The 19,756-nt window shown below is 44.0% G+C and overlaps 1 protein-coding gene and 7 non-coding genes across 8 annotated transcripts in view; 3 read left to right on the forward strand and 5 right to left on the reverse strand.

Moving 5' to 3' along the window:
* The window catches only part of pard3aa (par-3 family cell polarity regulator alpha, a), a 349,891-nt gene that overhangs the window by 15,761 nt on the left and 314,374 nt on the right, over nt 1–19,756 (forward strand). Inside the window, 1 exon segment of the mRNA XM_030349167.1 lies at nt 11,514–11,615. Coding sequence (XP_030205027.1) covers nt 11,514–11,615 — 102 coding nt within the window.
* On the forward strand, nt 4,414–4,485 carry trnaw-cca (transfer RNA tryptophan (anticodon CCA)). The gene has a single exon. It is a non-coding gene; the product is annotated as a tRNA-Trp (tRNA).
* Nucleotides 7,913–7,984, reverse strand: trnaw-cca (transfer RNA tryptophan (anticodon CCA)). The gene has a single exon. It is a non-coding gene; the product is annotated as a tRNA-Trp (tRNA).
* Nucleotides 15,623–15,716, forward strand: trnai-uau (transfer RNA isoleucine (anticodon UAU)). Its single transcript has 2 exons — nt 15,623–15,660; nt 15,681–15,716. It is a non-coding gene; the product is annotated as a tRNA-Ile (tRNA).
* trnaw-cca (transfer RNA tryptophan (anticodon CCA)) lies at nt 16,853–16,924 on the reverse strand. Its single transcript has one exon. It is a non-coding gene; the product is annotated as a tRNA-Trp (tRNA).
* Nucleotides 18,127–18,198, reverse strand: trnaw-cca (transfer RNA tryptophan (anticodon CCA)). The gene has a single exon. It is a non-coding gene; the product is annotated as a tRNA-Trp (tRNA).
* Nucleotides 18,708–18,779, reverse strand: trnaw-cca (transfer RNA tryptophan (anticodon CCA)). The gene has a single exon. It is a non-coding gene; the product is annotated as a tRNA-Trp (tRNA).
* Nucleotides 19,476–19,547, reverse strand: trnaw-cca (transfer RNA tryptophan (anticodon CCA)). Its single transcript has one exon. It is a non-coding gene; the product is annotated as a tRNA-Trp (tRNA).

The following is a 19,756-nucleotide window of genomic DNA, read 5'->3' on the forward strand; positions in this document are numbered from 1 at the left end:
ATTAAATAAACAGGCCACATGAAGAGCTGTGTAAATTAAACAGAATAAGTTTAGCCATCCCAGGGAGGTCCTTTTTAGGTGATTATTCTAACATATTCACACATACTTGGCAGCCTTTTGTGCTATACTGTTAGGGTGGAGATATGCCATACATGGTGGAGTTTGGGAGGACCCTGTGTGTATGACCATGGAGGATATGGTGGAGAAGTGAGCGTGCACGGGGAGCTTGAGTCCCAGAGCGGGCCCCATGGCTGTATGGTTAGTCCATTAGGAAAATCTTTAAGCCCCCAAGAAGTGGAGGGAAATAGAGCTATGTCATGAGTGATACTATTAGTTGTACTGTTTATTTTAACTTAGTAAAGGGTACTAAAATAGTATCTCTTCTGGGCTCAGGATCTTCTGAATCAAGATATCACTGTGGGTGCCACTCTCAATCCAAATGTTTTCAAAATTAACTATTTTTCAACAGCAGTTTTCCAGCAGTTTTCCAGCAGATGACGCAGATGAATTCCACACTAGAAGCAAGTCACACTTGAAGACCGCATAAGCCTCATCCATTTCTTTTTTGTTCCCCTCAAAAAACGGACCTCGGCTAACATAGCTCTATGTCGCTACAGTGAGCTCTTTTTGTATCTATGAGGTTTGAATGCACATTATTGCTCTCTTGTGCCACTAAGTTAAGCAGCAGTAGGAGAAGTAGTAGTAGAATTAGTTTCTCTGCTATCATAGGTCCAGCAGAGTGTCACAGTCGAATTAATCCTCCAGAGAGCTTCCAGGGTTTAATAACTTCCATCTGTTCCTCCTGCGGGGACCATGATCAGACACACCGGAAAAACCTTTTAGGTGGTTTTGCGAGGCCACTCTTCTGCCCTCCAATAAAGGGACTATGTTTTTCGCAAGGGGAAGAGGAAGAGCTACTATATTTGAGGACACTTTCACGCCCAACCCTCCCAAAATATATTGCGATATAATTGGAACAGTGAGGGGAACGCATGGAAGCAAATAGGCGAAAAAAGCAAAGCGCGATCAACATTTGCGGAACTCGAAAGAGTTCTGATTGCTTTTAGGGAGACTTCCCTTCCAGGCTGATGGGCCATCCGTACTTGAGATGTATTTTTTTCTGCAGCACATCTCTTTCCATAATTCTGCACTACTCAGAGTTGAATGTGCAGAATGTGATTTGCTGTGACTTTGGACCTTGAATTATGGGATTTCTAAAATGCGCAAACCGCAATGTATGCACCCCCAATCTCTCTGGCTGCTGCAAGGGAGAGTATCATGCAATCTGATCCATCTCCTCCTCCTAGAAGTCTCTCTCCTTCTCCCTGTTCGGCTTTCCACTCATCTCACACCCATTCAAACGCATCCTTCCTCTGCTCTTCCTCAAGCTCACTTTCACCAAATACACACATGCACACGGCGCACACACCCACATGCACAGTAGTAATACAAAAACACAATATAAAGACACACACACACACACACACACACACACACACACACACACACACACACACACACACACACACACACACACACACACACACACACACACACACACACACACACACACACACACACACAAAGGAGGTCCCCTAAGACAGCCCATCCTGCCACACTTTCTCACTTGACCGGATAGCCTCTTTCCGACCCTCAAGCTGTTCTGAAACACTCCCCCCTCCCCCCCCTCACTCTCTCTTCATCCTCAAGTGCCTTTTCCTATGTGTCGACTGCTTCCTGTTAGGAAGACGGAGTGCTGGGAGGTGTCAGAGACGGGGGGGGGGGGGGGGGTTACAGATTACTATTTATTTGGCACTCAGGAAGGCAAAATGGGGAACGTGCATGATGATTACTTATCCAAAGGACAGGGCGACCTGTGTTCTTTTTGTTATGCTTCTCTTCGCTTTCAAAACATTACTGATGTTGTTACTGTTGTGTGTGATCCGCATGGTGTATTTTGACTTTGCAACAGCACACCATCTTCGTTTTGCTTTGGCTTTTATATTATTTTAATGACCTACGCTTGCATCATAGTGACTATTAGTGAGTCATTAGTAGGGTTTTGCCAATCATAAACAGTGGTCCGTAAGCAGGTCATGGTTGAGCGGACAGCTGCAGAAAAAACAGTCTGTGTGAAGCTGAAGTCTTAGTCGGAGATGCAGTGAACTTCTCACATTACTATGAGTCCTACCTGGCCATCCGCTGAAGTGACTGAGAACAAGTCAATGAGGCACGTCCACACTGATGTACTGTATTACACACACACACACACACACACACAAGCGTGCACACACAAGCATGCAGTCGCGCACACATTCACAGTTATTTGCACACACGTCACACACACATATGTACACACACACATGCACAGCCGTACAAACAAACACAAACCTGCGCAGCCAGGCTCAAGCACGCACACACACACACACACACACGCACACACACACACACGCACACACACGCACACGCACACGCACACAGACACACACACACAGACACACACACACACACACACACAGACACACACACACACACACACACACACACACACACACACACACACACACACACACACACACACACACACACACACACACACACACACACACACAAACACTACATAGTGCACTCTATGCAGCCTTCATAGACATGCGATCACAAGCACACCCAGGCCTTTCCTCGCCTTTTGGTGCAGATCTGCACTACAAAAGAGTTGAATAATCGTGTTTGTAGACTTTCTTTGCTGAAAAGCTAGACAACGATAGACCTGACATCGGCAACAATAGTCTTCCAGTATCCGCTACACCCTGCCTTGTCAGTTCTTGTTCGAGTGCTGGCATATTTTTAGTAGCATAATGTATATTATTACAGCAGAGGCTCCCTACTGGAGGACTGATGAGCAGGGCATTCGGAATGCAAGCTTAACAGACAGCCAAACATGTGGTCCCTCTCTCTCTCTCTCTCTCTCTCTCTCTCTCTCTCTCTCTCTCTCTCTCTCTCTCTCTCTCTCTCTCTCTCTCTCTCTCTCTGTCTCTCTGTCTCTCTGTCTCTCTGTCTCTCTCTCTCCCGAGGGGAATGTCTCTGTCTTTGTTTACATCTACCTTGTTCGGGTTCTGTCACTGTACTGTGTAACCTCTTCCCTTGATATGCTATTCTCGCTCAGACGTCGCCAGGCTTTGTCATTTTTGGACCAAGGCCTCTGTCAGAGTGCTATGGGAATCTTTTAGTGTACTCCTCTCTCTTTCTCTATTCTTCTCGAGCGATCCCTCTCACTCATGCTATCTGTCTGACTCTATTGCTGTCGCTCTAGTTTTCTAGAGCACATGTTGGATGTCTTCACTCTCTCTCCTCATTATCTCCAATTATTACTCTCTCTCTTCATTCCATTATATCGCTCTATCCCGCTCGATATCTGTCTAATTATATCTCTCTCCTTTAATTATCTCTCTCCTCTCCACCCACTCTGTCTAATTCTCTTTCCTTCCTTCATTCTCTCTCTCCATCACTGCCTCTTTACATCTAATTATCTCAGCTGTGTTTAATAATCATGCGCTCTCTATTTCCAAACCTTCTCCATCTCCTTCTCCTGCTCCCTCTCTCCCTCTTACTCTTTCACTCTCGCTCCCTCTCTGCCCTAACGTATCATGCTCTCTGTGTAACAAGTTCCCCTCTTGTATTTTTTCCCTCTCATTGCCACCTTCATGACCCAGTAAGCTTAAGTTGCTGTTCTTGGGAGATCTCCTTGACTGAGATGCTGGTTTTTTTGCAACACAGGGTCACTGCAGTGTGTTACTGTAGTACCACATACCTCCTTGTTGTGTGAGAACTAAGGAACAGGGTGCACACACACAGACACACATACATACTTATACGCAAACACACACACACACACACACACACACACACACACACACACACACACACACACACACACACACACACACACACACACACACACACACACACACACACACACACACACACACACACACACACACACACACACACAGACACAAACAACCATACATGACATACACACACACACACACATAGACACATACACAAATATGCAAAAACAACCACACATGACATACAAACACTTGCCAGTGCCAGCCTTATAAAAGTGTTTAAAGAGAGATAGCTCATTTACGCAATATTTGAATGGAAAATAAACAGATCAACATTTATTATGAGTGTGCACTGTTATTCATTAACACCTGTTGTGAACACACTGTCTAGTCCTATCCCCGATAAGACTATGCTTTGTGGTGGAACTAGCATGTTCTTGGTCTGCACTTATGTGTATGTTGGCATATAAACAGGCCTATTTTGAGAGAGCAGGGCTCAAGGAAGCTTTGAACGATTTATGAGGGAAATAACATTGTGAGATAAGGGCGCAAGGCTACCAGAGCTGACCTCGTGGCGCAACGGTAGCGCGTCTGACTCCAGATCAGAAGGTTGCGTGTTCAAATCACGTCGGGGTCAGACATTTTAAGCGGCCATTTGCCTCCCCCCCCCCCCCCCCCCCCGCCCTCCCTTCTCTCTATCGGTCCACTGGACTGATCCAAGGAGGCCCCCCATATACTCTGAGTCATGACTTGTTAGCCCCACAGATGCTGATTAAAACTCTTTCTTCTTAACCCGTGTCCAGGCCTGATCTGGTCCTGTAAATACCACCCTCTTGTACCTGGTTTAACATGGCATGGCTGTGATCTGGTCACATTGTGTGAACTTGCCTGTGTGACATGGTAACCCCATTGAAAGCATGTCGCAGAGTGAACTTCTTCCAACTCTTCTTGAATACAGAGAAACGGCAAAAGGGGGTTGAAATGAAAGAGCAAAGAAGGGAAAAAGCCACAGCCCCTCCACCCCACATATGGTGGAGAGCTAATTCGGTGCTCAGCGGGTGTGCCACAGATGTGGTCGAGTGCGGTGCGCTGTCACAACATGTGAGAGCAGAGGAGAAGAAGGAGAGAGGAAAAAAGGAAAATGTCGGCCCCACCCTTCTGTTTGCAGGCGCCTGCTCTACATATGGTGGTCGGAACATTTAAGGCATTGACACACACAGACGCACCTACCTTTTTTTTAATGCATATTGTGGGAAGAGTGTACGTTTTTCATAGTCACGGTGGCCCTAATTCCCCAACAGACCGAAGGCAGCACAGCCCTCTCTCCCTGTTATAAATGGATTCTTTACAAGGACTTTCCACCAGCGGAACACATTTTACAACGCCATGACACACATGTTCAGGGAACAGAATCTCAGGGGTTTACATTCCAGCTCAGAGATACGACCTGTGCGGCCCTAAATCTGACTGTGAAGCCCCCGATGTCTCCTTAAGGAGACGCGAGCTGTCTGTTTCAAAGTGACATCGCTGTAAGTTATGAAGATGTGTATATATATCATGAGTTATACCTAAGCTTACCAGCATCACAAACACACACACACAAACACACACACACACACACACACACACACACACACACACACACACACACACACACACACACACACACACACACACACACACACACACACACACACACACACCAAGACACAACCTTAACAGACAGTAAAAGAGGTCTGGACTGGACTCGATGACCTCCATATTGTTGTGCGGTCCATGTGCCCTCGTTCCATGGAAGGAATGAGTTTGCTCCGAGGTTATACCCCAGTCAGTTTACTTCTTGGCTCATGTCTGAGGGCCCCATCTGCCTGACATACCTTGCACACAGTAATCCAATGCTGGCGAGCCGAGAAGGTGTTTCTGACTGGGTCTCTCTTTAGGTCCCAGACCAGTAATGCTGAGTCTTGTTTTCTGTTCAAGCTCGTCTCGTTGAATGGATAGGATGACGCACTATAATTGAATAAACTGTATAAAGTATTTTGCTGATTGCCCTTGCCATATATATTCACATAAATAATTTGTCATCTTTTTTTGGGGGGTTATTTGTTGCACTGACCACAATTGGGATCAAACAGACACACACACACACACACACACACACACACACACACACACACACACACACACACACACACACACACACACACACACACACACACACACACACACACACACACACACACACACATGCAGGCACACACACATGTCTACATGCACATTATCTCACAAAGAGGGACTACAAATCCCTCTCCTCAGACACTGCAGGCTGCAGGGGAATGCATTAATTTGTGTGTGTGTGCGTGTGTTTGTGTGTGTGTGTGTATACTTTTTTTGTGTGTAGATGTGGGCATGACCTGTAGGTGTGTGTGTGTGTGTGTGTGTGTGTGTGTGTGTGTGTGTGTGTGTGTGTGTGTGTGTGTGTGTGTGTGTGTGTGTGTGTGTGTGTGTGTGTGTGTGTGTGTGTGTGTGTGTGTGTGTGTGTGTGTGTGTGTGTGTGTGTGCCCATGTGGGGAGTCATGTTTCTCTCAGTGTAGTTCACTCTGCACATCCCCACCACCCAGCCAAGCAGACCAGGGTATCAATAATGCAGGCTGGATCCTGGAGGTGACTTTGTTTCACTGAATGCACATAATAAGATCACATACACCCGTACACTACACACACATTGAATCTTTTCGTGAGCAGAGACCCACACACACACACACACACACACACACACACACACACACACACACACACACACACACACACACACACACACACACACACATACACACGACCATTTGCACATTATCTCACAAAAATGGGAAATATCAACAAAACTAATCTTTTCACGTACACAGACACAAACACGCACACAAACACATGATCAGACACAAGCTCACAAAAATGAATGAAGTATGTTTGTGACTCCACCTTAAACCCTGAGCACATCTCATCCTCAAGCTGTTCCTGCTCAGTGTGTGAGTGGGAGAGATTGAGTTTGGAAACAATATAGAAAAGTGCAGTAGGCAACTTAATCACTTTCTGTCTTCCCACTTGGCACCAGTGGGTTACAGCACAGCGTGTAATGCAACCCTCAACAAGTAAACATTTCTTATGCTTTTCCAATGAAGCCTGATCGCTTTAATCACCGCAATCTTTCTCTTTCGATAACGACACCAATGACACTTCCTCTCTGTACCTCTCTCTAGCTCTGGATGTACATACAAGATGTTAACAAACGCGTTCAAATGCTGGTAACTTACTATGGTGTTTGTTCAGTAACACGGGAGGCCCGATGGAGGCGCTAGGGTTAGTGTGTGTGTGTGTTTTGTATGTGTGTGTTTTGTGTGTCAGTGTGCCTCTGTGTGTTTGCATGCCAGTGTGTGGCAGGATAAACCGGACACACACCCTTTATTAATCACAGTTATTCTAGGGTTGGAGGCTGTCAAGAGTTCAACGGTCCAAGGGGGTAATCATCAAAGGTCAAAGTTTTTCAGTTTTATTCAGTCATCAGCCACCAGCAATGTAAAGAACTTCCACATGAATGAGCTCAGCATACCATAGGATACTATAATGGATAGCTGGCATGTATCTATGTAAGAGCGATGTTGGCTCACGTTTGGAGGTATCACTCGGCCCATCATATTTTGTTTCCACGTTTCACCCAGCGTCCCGTCTACAGGCATTCTAATCAAATTACTTCCCATTGCCGCGGGTAACCAAGAAGACCTAGCCGATGGTATCTCTTCATCAGCAGCGATAGACGAGCTGCGCACAGATCAAGATTCAAGAACAAAAACGGCAACAACATCCCACACATTATCACTGGGCAAAAAACGTGCATTTGTCGTAACCATTGGAGCACTTCTCCGGGGTTGAACAATGGCTGTTCTGTTTGGTATTCATCTCCCCTGTCTATCAGCCGCCAAGGACACACATATTGTGAGGACATTGCCTGACTTGGCACGCAGCGAATGCAGGTTTTGTTTGTACGACCGTAATAAAAATGTGAAAAGATTTGACCCCGACGTGATTTGAACACGCAACCTTCTGATCTGGAGTCAGACGCGCTACCGTTGCGCCACGAGGTCCTTGAATTTGGCATGGCCCAGCTGGATCTGTCACACCAGCTGACAACATGCTCTTGTGGGAATGGCTGCACTTGTTAGTGCTAATGAGACGCTCGTAAAACAACATTGACTCATATCATATTCTCCCTCTCTTTCTCTCTCTGTCTCTCTCGCACTCTCTCTATCTCATTCTCATCCACACAAACACACACAAGAAAAACCCAATACACACAGCACTTTCCCGCTTCTTTTTGTCCCTCTTTCTTTGGCACTCCCTTGCTGCCCCCCCCCCCCTGGATTCTCCTCCTCCAGGCAGGGCATCCTCCTTTCACTGATTCACAGGTTACCTGTCAGCCCAGCCACACAGTGAGACAATAGGGCGGAAGCATCCATTGTCTGGACTTAGTGTTCATGTGGGCGAATAAGTACGCTCGGGCAGTCCCTTGTCGTTCTTCCTGACTTCCTCGGAATGCGATGAGCAAACAGTCGCCTTTTCGTACAAGAGGAGGGGTTTGTGGTCGGAGGTGCCGGGCAGGGCCGAGGCGACACTGGGGCAGGTGTGGGCTTGAAGAGACGTAGTTAGCTTTGTGCGTTTGCCCAACCTGTGTGAGACGACGTGGGTCTGGTGTCGACACACTCTCCATTGCTGCTGCTGATAAGTGAAGTCAAAGGATTGCCACCTTGAGTCACTGCTAGTCACCGCCGTTCTGTCCCTCCTGACGAAGCTAGGGATAATGACGTGATGATTGTGTTAACAAATAGCCTAAGTCAGCTTAACAAGCCCATGGAGTCACTCTGGGTTTATGGTTAATAATATGACTTGTAGTCCACTTTGGAAAGGCTTTTGCAATACTTGACTACATAGCCACACAGTGGGAGATAGTTTGTGTATTAACACGTAACGTAAAGGACATGATACATGATTTATTAGTATTGCAGTTTCGCTTGAAAAGTGATCTGTACAATTGATAGCCCTTGGATATCCTGACATGCAATCCCTCCTATTGGCATGACTTCAGTTGCTATTAATACTCATCATCGTCCAGAATAAAAATATCTACTGGATGTTTACAGAAGAAGTTGGCCAGGCAATGGAGTACAGTGTGTGATTTTGTGATGTTATTCTTCCCTTTTGTGTTTTACTCCTACTGTAAAAGGCTGGGTTAGACTCCGGTATCACAGGTAAACAAAAACAAATTGATGCAGTCACCATGGCTTCACATACGGCCACCCAATATGTGCAATGTCATATTTAGAAATTAGTTGTGCTGGGAAAACAAATTTGTCAAGATTGATGAAACGAGTTATAAAGCCTGTGAGTATTGCAGCTCAAATCAAAGGGAGTTGAGGATTGAGGGGCGGTGTCATTAAGTGATACAGTCAGCTTCAGAGTATTGTACAAGTTTGTTGTTGAAGATTTTGGAAGTCTAACAGTTGAACTTCAGAATCCAGTGCCTTTGTTTCAGGGGTGGCGTCTCCAATACGTGGGTGGTCTGTGTTTTGTCAATGTATTTTACCATGGTGGGAGAAATCTGGGTTAAGTCTGAAAACAAAAAAAATAAAACACAATGACGGTCTACAAGAACGGCACCTAGAAAGAATAACACTACCGATTGTGTTACTATTTCCATGTCCTCATATTTAGAAGTGTGCTTTGGCCTGAAAAAGAATAAACAGAAATGTTTCACCTTGTGTATTATGTGTCTGGGTCATTTGACTTTCTCAGCTTCAATGGAAATTGTTTGTTGCAGTAGAAAATGTAAAGCATTTGCTTTGGCGCCCATTGTAGCACAGTCGTGATATTTTCCACCATGTCATATTTATCATCCAATCCGAATATTAGGCCTCCACTTGCTTTCCGTCCAGAGAGAGCCATCTTCATGTCCCAGCACCAGGATTTTTGTTTTGAGCCATAATCCCTCCAAACATCTTGTCTTGGCTGTAGGACAGCGACCATGTCAACCGGCAGTGCAATGTGTTAACACATGAAGAAATCACATTTAATCATGTATTTATCTATGGGTCTGTTTGTGGCTTATGCTGTGCTCTGCCCCTTAAATGAACCTTTAACTTGGTGCAGAGTTAGAGCAGAGTGGAGTTGCAGTACATTGTTGGGCACTCTAAACCGCTACACATCTAAATAAATGAACTTCTTTATTTTAATGGTGGAATATTTTAGATGCTAATATTTCTGTTCAAATGATTATCATTTCAAAATTAGAGCCAGTCGACAAATGACCCATTATGCATCTTAACCAACACAATTACAGCCTTGCTTCCTCTTGGTACCAAACCAACCACCACTAATTAAAAAAACGAAACTGTATTCTTGGAAGTGTCCTCTGTGCTCTTTGTATCTTGGAGGTTTTTTAAGGACACACTTGAAAAAAAATTGAAACACATCTTTTCCCTCTTAATGACCACAGAGAGAGAGAGAGAGAGAGAGACTCATTTTCCCTCGTCCTTTGCAGCATTTTGTTTGGTGAACCGCAATGAATGGGACGTTGGACTACAACAGAGTCAGCACATACAGTAGTTTGACTAGGAAGCTGTATAATGTTGTTAGATGAAAATTAGTGAGAAACAATATAACTTGGCTGAGGAGGCAGGCCTGTTAGGGACACAACATATTTTTCTTTCCGGTTCTTTCCAGAAACACATTTTAAGGGAAACGTAATAGAGTTTTGAATATCGGATATATTGGAACAAAAGCTGAACAGCATTGTTCAGTCTGCAGAGAAATTGTGATTCTAACTGTTGCTCAATAGGATGCAATATGTTGTGGACAATCAGTGTTGGCTAAAGTCTGTGAAAAAGACGATGATACCTGTGAACAATGCATTAACCATATAGAACGCCCCCCTTCCCTGAAGGCAGTATATGAGGATTATACAACACACGGCGCATGCAAACCCTTCAGTACCAACAGCTATCAGAAAATCTATTAAATAATGCAAGGGCTGATAATGTATCGGCGGGCTGAACCAAATACATTTTCAGGCCGTCCGACAAGGGATTAAAGTGTTTGATAACAGCCCCCGGGAGCGACCAATGCCAACACCGCATCACAGCCTCTGCCAAGACCAGTGCTTTGCCAGACCACTGGATCGACAAGCTTGTACCGCATGAAGGCCTGTGTCCGATCAGGGCTGCTACTTACACATCCATCAGTACACTGGGGGGTACTTTTAGAGCATTTTTTGCCAGTGAATGGAGCAAGGACGCCAGGGAGCATGTTGCTTTGGCCTCGGGATGGATAATCATGCACACATTGTTTGCGTGTGATGATGATCTCGTCTTTACTCATATATAGGCCTATGAATCTTTGCATTGTATTTGCTGCTTGTCTGACATTGTATGGACAGTGTATGATTGTCTATTTATAAAGACTAAACAAAGACAGACAATCTGTTGTTTGGGGGGAGCTACCTTTGTAGTAGTCTTGGTATATTCAATGTTCATTCACAATAAGAAGTTAACGGTCTACCCACCTCTCTCTCTCTCTCTCTCTCTCTCTCTCTCTCTGTCTTTGTCTCTCGCCCACCACCAGGACCATAACTACTGGGTGCAGGTCCACAGGCTGGAGCATGGAGACGGAGGCATCTTGGACCTGGATGACGTGCTGTGTGATGTGGCAGACGACAAAGATAGGGTGAGTCATATGTGTTTATGTGAAGTATTGAAAGGAGTGTGGCTAAGTGTCTGTTTGCGTGTGCGTTTTTGTCTATGTCAGGGTCAGGGTCATGTTAATTGCTGGTTTTAGTTTCAGTTTCAGTTTTTGTCATTCTTTCCATCTCGTCGTTACCTTTTGCTCATCACATATGAGACATAAGTCTTGCTTGGCTCTGTCATCGTAACACTGCTAGACCCATGGAGCTGCGCTGGTCAGCATGACTAAAGGAGTAGGGGGGCTGTTTGCCTCAGGTTTGCATGCATGCTCAAAGGCACTCAGGCAGGAAACACAAGGTGTGTTCTATTGTCCTGTGTTCTAGTTTGAGAGTGGGTGTTGCAAACTATTGATGAGAAGTTATCATGTTGCGATCATCTGGAAAGATACTTAAGCAATAGCAACCGAGAAGGAGTGCTGTTAAACTGATTATCATCATGGCTGTGATTCGGTCAGTGGTAAGAGGTGGCGCCCAAGCTCTAAGGAAAAGCATAAACATTTTCCTGCACACCAGTGTGCTACTTTTTGTAGGTCTGAACGTTCTCGAAGGCCAGCTTCTTTGTATCATGTGCATTTATCTACATGTTTGCATTTATTGTGCAACCGGTGATATGAGTCTGCTGAGAGTCGCTTTCTTTACGCGTGATTCCGATGAGTTTAGAGCTTACGGCCGTCAATGTTACCAACGGTTCTTAGATACACCTGTACAGCGGAGTGATTCATGTAGAGCTCAGAGTCCCAGTGCTGTTACACTCTATACCAGCGATCATGGAATGCCGCTCTTGTCCAATCAAACCGATTGGTCGGAACTAACTGTGGTACAATGTGCGATATTTTTAGCCTTGTGTGGGGCAACATGAATAACACACAGCTCTTTATGAACACACAATTACACTCTGCATTGCTAATGAGTCAGAAGAAGGCTCACACTACAATTGTAAGGATGAAATCCATTCATGTCCCCTATACACCCGATTGATCATCTTACATCATTATAAATAAACAAACATGTGCCAATTAGATCCTTTGCATACATACAGCCTTCTGACTACAAGCGCCCCGGTTTTCCATGGGAGATCTTGCTGGTTTCTCTGAAGAGCCCTTGGCAGTGAGTCTGTGAGCAGACAGCGGTAGAGCGCCCGGTCAGAGCTGTGTGCTGGGCCTAATCACTGCAACCTGTTGGCAGCGCATCACACGTCTCCTAGCCGCGGGAGGCTTCAGTGGTAACAAGGGGCACGGCTGGCTACCCACACCATTTAAACTGCTCTCTCATCGCTGTGTGAGTGTGCATGTGTGTGATCTGTATGTGTATGTGTGTGTGTGTCAGTGTTGTACTGTTGTGATGTGTCTTATGGCGCCGCCACACATTTTTCCTCTGTGTGTGTGAACTTGATATTTGAATGAGTGGATACAGTGCGGCCAAGTGTGTGTGTGTTTGTGTATCCGTCAACCACACCCCGCTAACTGTAAATTATTACCCATAATGCTGCTGGGTTGCTGCTGGCAATGTGTGCCCAACTGCCTTACACACTGTTTGTCTGAAAACACATGCCCAGCAAGAGACAATGAAGAATGAAACACAAAATGCTTATTACTTGGTCAACAGTTTACCTGTAATCGGTCAACCTACTTTATGTGGCCTAGATCTCGTTAGATCTATTGTGTGCCCCTTATGGTTGAGTCATAGAATGATAGTTATAATTAAGAGGTTGTCAGAAGTGACGTATGCTCCAGTGGTGCAATCGGTCATTGCGTGGTACTTATACAGCGGTATCGAGCAGAGCAATGCCGCGGTTGTGAGTTCAAGCCTCACCTGGAGCATCCTTTAGCTTAGTCAGGCTGCAGTCCACGGATTCAAGCCTGAATTTAATTCTAATGAGCGATCCTATATGACCATGCTAAGCAGTGAGAGCAGAGCAGAATCAAATCCATTCTGCTTCAGATCTCTGCTAGTGGCCGTTTATTCAATATAATGGTTTGTTTGCCATGGCCATATGTTCTAATCTCCAGGGATTATTGTAGAGTTTGTGCATATGATTTATTGCTTGTGCACAGAAAGAGAGAGAGAGAGAGAGAGAGAGAGAGAGAGAGAGAGAGAGAGAGAGAGAGAGAGAGAGAGAGAGAGAGAGAGAGAGAGAGAGAGAGAGAGAGAGAGAGAGAGAGTACCTAGTTTGAAGATTCTAGCTTCATTATTGCATCTGGATCTGTCTGTGTGTGTGTATATGTGTGCGCACTTGAGTGTGTTTTACCAAAGTATCTGACGATGAGGAGCTGGGTGTCATGGTAACCTACCAGTTGGGATCAGTCAGTGGTCACAGCAGCTGTTTTGCACCTGCTCTCTGCAACACACCTTAAAAACCTCACACCCTCTTCCCTTTGATTCTCCCCCTCACCCACCCCCCTCTTCTCCTCTCTATTGTTCTGTAATATTATATTCCTTTGCTGCTGTGCTTGTCCAGGGAAATGAGTCTTTAGGGTGTTGACTAATACCAGCTCAACCGAATTAATCTAAATATATCGAATCATATTATATATATTAAAAAATGTATTGTATATAAATGACTTAAAGGAATCAAAGGAGCAACTAAATGATGCCTGGCTTTGTTCTGCTACTGTGCACCCAAGCCCCCTGGCGGTCATTGGTCGCCATTACAGCTTTGACTTCCTTTTTCCCCTTTGTCTTTGTTGTCATTGTCATTGTTTGTCTCAAACACAGCTCAGCAAATACTACTGTGAGGACACAGTAAACACAATCACGTTAGGAACTTACACACACAATATGCATTTAGCATGTTGAAGGTCTGTCTGTATGACTATTCCTTGTAGTTTTTTATGCTTTACTTACAGAAAACATGAACTTGCATTCACAGGCTCTTTAGTATGAGGTAATATTGGCAAATAAAACAGAAATCGAGGGCGAGAACGTGGGAACTTGAGGATCTTTCAGGGCTCCATGGATTGAACAAAAGAGACCACACGCTAGCCAGCTTCGTGTGTTAGCCCGCTGCAGGTGCTGATTTGAGAGGAAACTGAAACATGTTGGGACATTATTGGTTGCACTGTACTGCATATACAATATGGATTCTTCCATTGTACTGGTGGTTGATGTTGATTATACTGGAATGTAAAAAATGAATTAAACATTTTCTCATGCAGCCTCTATGCCCTCCTCTGTCTGTATATGATGACGGTGGTTACAGGCTGCTTTTCATAGACACCTTGCTGTAAAGCCTGCTTTCAAAATAAACAGGGAATCCATTGTGATGGACCCGCCGGGCTAACTGAGTACAGCTGCAATGGTGTTTCACAGACTAGCCTGTACATCTAAGTGTGCTGCTGCGATGTTGGTACAGATAGCATTGCTATCAACATTTGCATGGCTGTAAAGTAAACTGTGGCCCAGTGGTGCGTCTGTGCTTGGATGACTGTTTCTGTGTGCGCTTGTGTGTGCGTGTGTGTAGGGTTGGTGTGCTTTGTGTGTTTGCTGGGTAAGTGTGTCTGCAGAATATGTGTGTGTTTGTGTGTGTGTGTGTGTGTGTGTGTGTGTGTGTGTGTGTGTGTGTGTGTGTGTGTGTGTGTGTGTGTGTGTGTGTGTGTGTGTGTGTGTGTGTGTGTGTGTGTGTGTGTGTGTGTGCAGAATTTGTGTGTGTTTGTGTGTTTAAGCAGGTTGAGTAGTAAATCCAGTTCTTCCACTTCTCATTATCAGGCACTGTCTCCTGGCTCCTCTACAGCATCCCCTGCTGACACCTATTGTGACTACCTCCTCCTCCCCCACGTCTGTCGTTCGCTCTTTCTCTCTGTAATCCCTCTCTTTTTACCTGTCTTCCTTTGCTTTCTCTTTCCCCCCTTCTACAACCCCAATGATTTGCTCCAGTGCTGCGCGCCGAGCCCTGCCGGTCTGCCTCCCTGCAGGCCTTGTTTGTGTGTATACTGTGATCGGGGCTTGTTGTGCTGCCTGCAAGTTAACGAGGAGGTTCCAGTGACTGCTCTGTGCTCCAGTGGCGCAATCGGTCAGCGCGCGGTACTTATACAGCAGTATGCAGCAGAGCAATGCCGAGGTTGTCAGTTCGAGCCTCACCTGGAGCAAGCTTTAACTGAGAAACAACATTAGGTCTGGAGAATGCTAAGTATACGCCAACATATTTCTATGATAATCAAACAGCCATCAATCCATTTTGCATATATTTGCTTTTTTGCGTCAAACACAAAACCGAACCGTTAGGAAGTAATTTCCAAAGCTAGTTAACCATCAATATAATGGTGTCTCAGGCAAACTTAGCAATGCATCTATTTTCCATCTGTTCTCAGGGTCCAGGGTACAATGGGAATCAGCCTTTAGTTTTTATAACTGCATAACTGGAACAAAGCTATAAAGACCCAGAAGGTCTGTGATGCACCTGAAGACTGTCCTTAGTGTTGTGGCACATTCTATTTTATATTTATACCTATGTCTACATTGGCCTTTTCTATCTTTGTTTATGTTTCTCTTGTGTCTATTTCCTTTTTTCCTGACAGTATAGAGCACTCTGAGTGGCCTTGGTGTTTAAATGGTGCTGCATAAATAAACTTGCCTTGCCTGCAATGATTTTGAATATAACAATGTGACAGATGGTTTCATTTAGCTGATATCTGGTTCCTTCTTTCTGGCACTGCCAGCATAATCTCTCTGTGATGGACCGTGGCAGTTGCTGGCCCGGGGCAATCAAAGACTACTATGGTTTGTGCTTCTCAGGACAACAAGCGTGCAATCTCCACCTCATAGCGATACACAACTGTCTTAACAGTGGATGCCAATTCGGGAGCAACGCCAGGGTGTTCTCTCCTTAACTTTTGACGTTTAGATGATGGGCATTCATTATGATGATCTAGGGTTGATCTAGGGCTTTGCAAGTTGAAGATTTAATTAAGGCAATTTCATTGCAAAATAATTGTGATTTGATTTTCTTTGATGTAGCGAACAGTATGCTAGGCAGATCTTAGAGCAGTTGGTCTGATAATAACAGGGATTCCCCCGCTCGGCCTAGGATGTATTAAAATGCCAATCAACTGACATAAAGTGGTCGTGTCCCCTTGTGGTTTTTTTTTTTAAGAAATACATACATGTTATGGAAAAAGCTACAGTCATGTTTCCAAATGATATTAAAATTCCAAGTAAATTCTGTTCTATCCTTTGCTGGTCTATCCCCACTTTAAAACTGACTCTGTAAGAAGAAGAAGAAGAATGACCCTGACGTGATTTGAACACGCAACCTTCTGATCTGGAGTCAGACGCGCTACCGTTGCGCCACAAGGCCCCTCGTTATTGACTAAGAATCTCCCCTATATCAAATTAAGGTTTGGTTAACCCCTTATAGCGAAAGCATACACAAACACACTTGGTTAGGCACCAAAATAGGCATTAATCACAATGGCAATGGCAACATTTCTTCTGCATCACATCATTGTGGTTTTATATTTTTTGTGCTCCAGTTGCAAATCAATCAAAATGCAAGATACCGGTATTAAAGAGCCAATACATGGTAGACGATATCTGTCAGGTTGCTGCCATCTATAGGTTAAAACTCTCCTAAGGCAGAAGGCATGCCCGACTTGCTGCCATCAGACCTGTACAGTATGTTGATTGGATGGCCTTAGAAACTTCCCCCCTGCTTTACCATAGACAACATTGAATATTAACAATGAACTCCATAGTCTTGTGTTGTCACGTGCATCATCAAGAAATCAACTTTTATTCAGACCTCAGGTGTAGGAACTCGAAGCGTTATTCCAAGAATTTCCTCTTGGGGGATCAATATATTTTACACTATCTCATTGTAAATAAGGAGAGCTTGTGCCAATATTTGATTAAAGTCCATATAGTAATAAAAAAAGTAATAACCCCAACCCTTATTTGATCTGGAAGTATTTGTAAGGTACAGCTGTTGCCAAGAGTTTCTGTCAAATCAGGAGCAAAATGAGACGCAACCAAAGCTGATTTTGCAACCTGTCCTAACTTACGGCTTACTTCTTCTGTGTATTCATTTATTTGTCTCCTTGCTTTCTGAATTATAATGTTGGAAGATTGAGTTGATGTTATTTTACTTTGAAAGTCGATAATTAAAACCTTGCTTTAGATGGTCTACAGCTAAATTAAAGGCAAGCACACACGCTCAAACAAACACACACAGAGACGCATACATATCTCGGTGCATGAATGAAGCTGTTGAATATGTTTTACTGGCACATTTGGTCAGCACGCGGGGTGTAAGCAGTATACAGCAGTATCACGCAGTGCATTTTTGGGGTTGTGATTTCGCTCCTCACTTGGATCAAACTTTAAGTTGGAGGAGTTTCAGTAAAAATGTATTGAAAAGAATGAACACCGTTTCTAATTCGTGCAAAGATTTTTGTTTTTGAGATATTTTCTTTCGATAATGCATATAATTCATGCACTTATGAATATTTCTATCAACAAATAATGACTATTGTTTCTCTTAACATTTGTATTAATTAAGAATGACCATGACGTGATTTGAACACGCAACCTTCTGATCTGGAGTCAGACGCGCTACCGTTGCGCCACAAGCCCCCTCAATATTTTAAAATTGTACCCACCATCACATTCCAGTTTCTTTGACCAACAACCTCATGGATGTCGCGTCTCTATGTAGTCGCCCATCGCCCAAAATTGTGAAGGAAACTGCCGATTGATGATTCCAAGTCAATCAGTTAAGCTTTTAATAAATCAGTGTGCCTTAAATTGAACTCCATTTCATCCATGTGGTGAGGTTAAGTTTGCTTGTAATAGTTAGTGTTTGTTACACTATCACTCAGCCACAGTATCATAGAGTATTAAGCTATCGCCTTTAGACGCTCATCACAGACTATATGGTTAGTAATGAGTCTGTTTGTATGTTAACAGTCTCTGCAACTTTAACATAACACACCACAAATGGCATCCAAAGTGTCCAAGTAATGAAGATTTTTGTTTTTGAGATGTTTTCTTTCAATAATGCACACTCTTTTCCTATACTTATGAACATTTCTATCAACAAATAATGACTAATGTTTCTCTTAACATTCGTCATTAAATAAGAATGACCCTGACGTGATTTGAACACGCAACCTTCTGATCTGGAGTCAGACGCGCTACCGTTGCGCCACAAGGCCCTACAGTATGTTAAAATTGTACCCCACATCACATTGCATTGTTGAAATACTGGAGCGCTGGTGATTAAGTGTGTATGCGTGTGTAAAACCTAGGAAGCCATACACTGAATCCACCGTGTTTAGACCGTACTCATTCTAAATGTACATGTACATGCTAAAGTTACCTGTGCATGTTTCTAAGTCGTTATTTCTGGAATGCACGTGCACATTCACGTGCATGTGCATAGTCACAATTGAGCTCCAGTGGCGCAATCGGTCAGCGCGCGGTACTTATACAGCAGTATCCAGCAGAGTAATGCTGATGTTATGAGTTCAAGCCTCACCTGGAGCAACCTTTAACATCATCATACTGAATCATTCAATTGAATAATGAGGCACAAATCTGTTCTTGCTGTGACATTGTAGTCCTCAGCAAAAAGGTGATAATGGTGACATTATATCTCATGAATTTACTTCATGTGACCTATGAGCTCATTTGTCTAGTATATGGTTGGTAATGAGTCTGTTTGTATGTTAACAGCCTCTGCAACTTTAACATAACACACCACAAATGGCATCCAAAGTGTCCAAGTAATGAAGATTTTTGTTTTTGAGATGTTTTCTTTCAATATTGCACACACTTTTCCTATACTTATGAACATTTCTATCAACAAATAATGACTAATGTTTCTCTTAACATTCGCTATTAAATAAGAATGACCCTGACGTGATTTGAACACGCAACCTTCTGATCTGGAGTCAGACGCGCTACCGTTGCGCCACAAGGCCCCTCAATATTTTAAAATTGTACCCCCCAACACATGGCATTGTTGAAATACTGGAGCGCTGGTGATTAAGTGTGTATGCGTGTGTAAAACCTGGGAAGCCATACACTGAATCCACTGTGTTTAGACCGTACTCATTCTGAACATTTACGTGCTAAAGTTACCTGTGTATATTTGTAAGTCGTTATTTCTGGAATGCACGTGCACATTCAC

The sequence above is a fragment of the Gadus morhua genome, chromosome 23, assembly GCF_902167405.1.
Source record: "Gadus morhua chromosome 23, gadMor3.0, whole genome shotgun sequence".
Taxonomy (NCBI): domain Eukaryota; kingdom Metazoa; phylum Chordata; class Actinopteri; order Gadiformes; family Gadidae; genus Gadus; species Gadus morhua.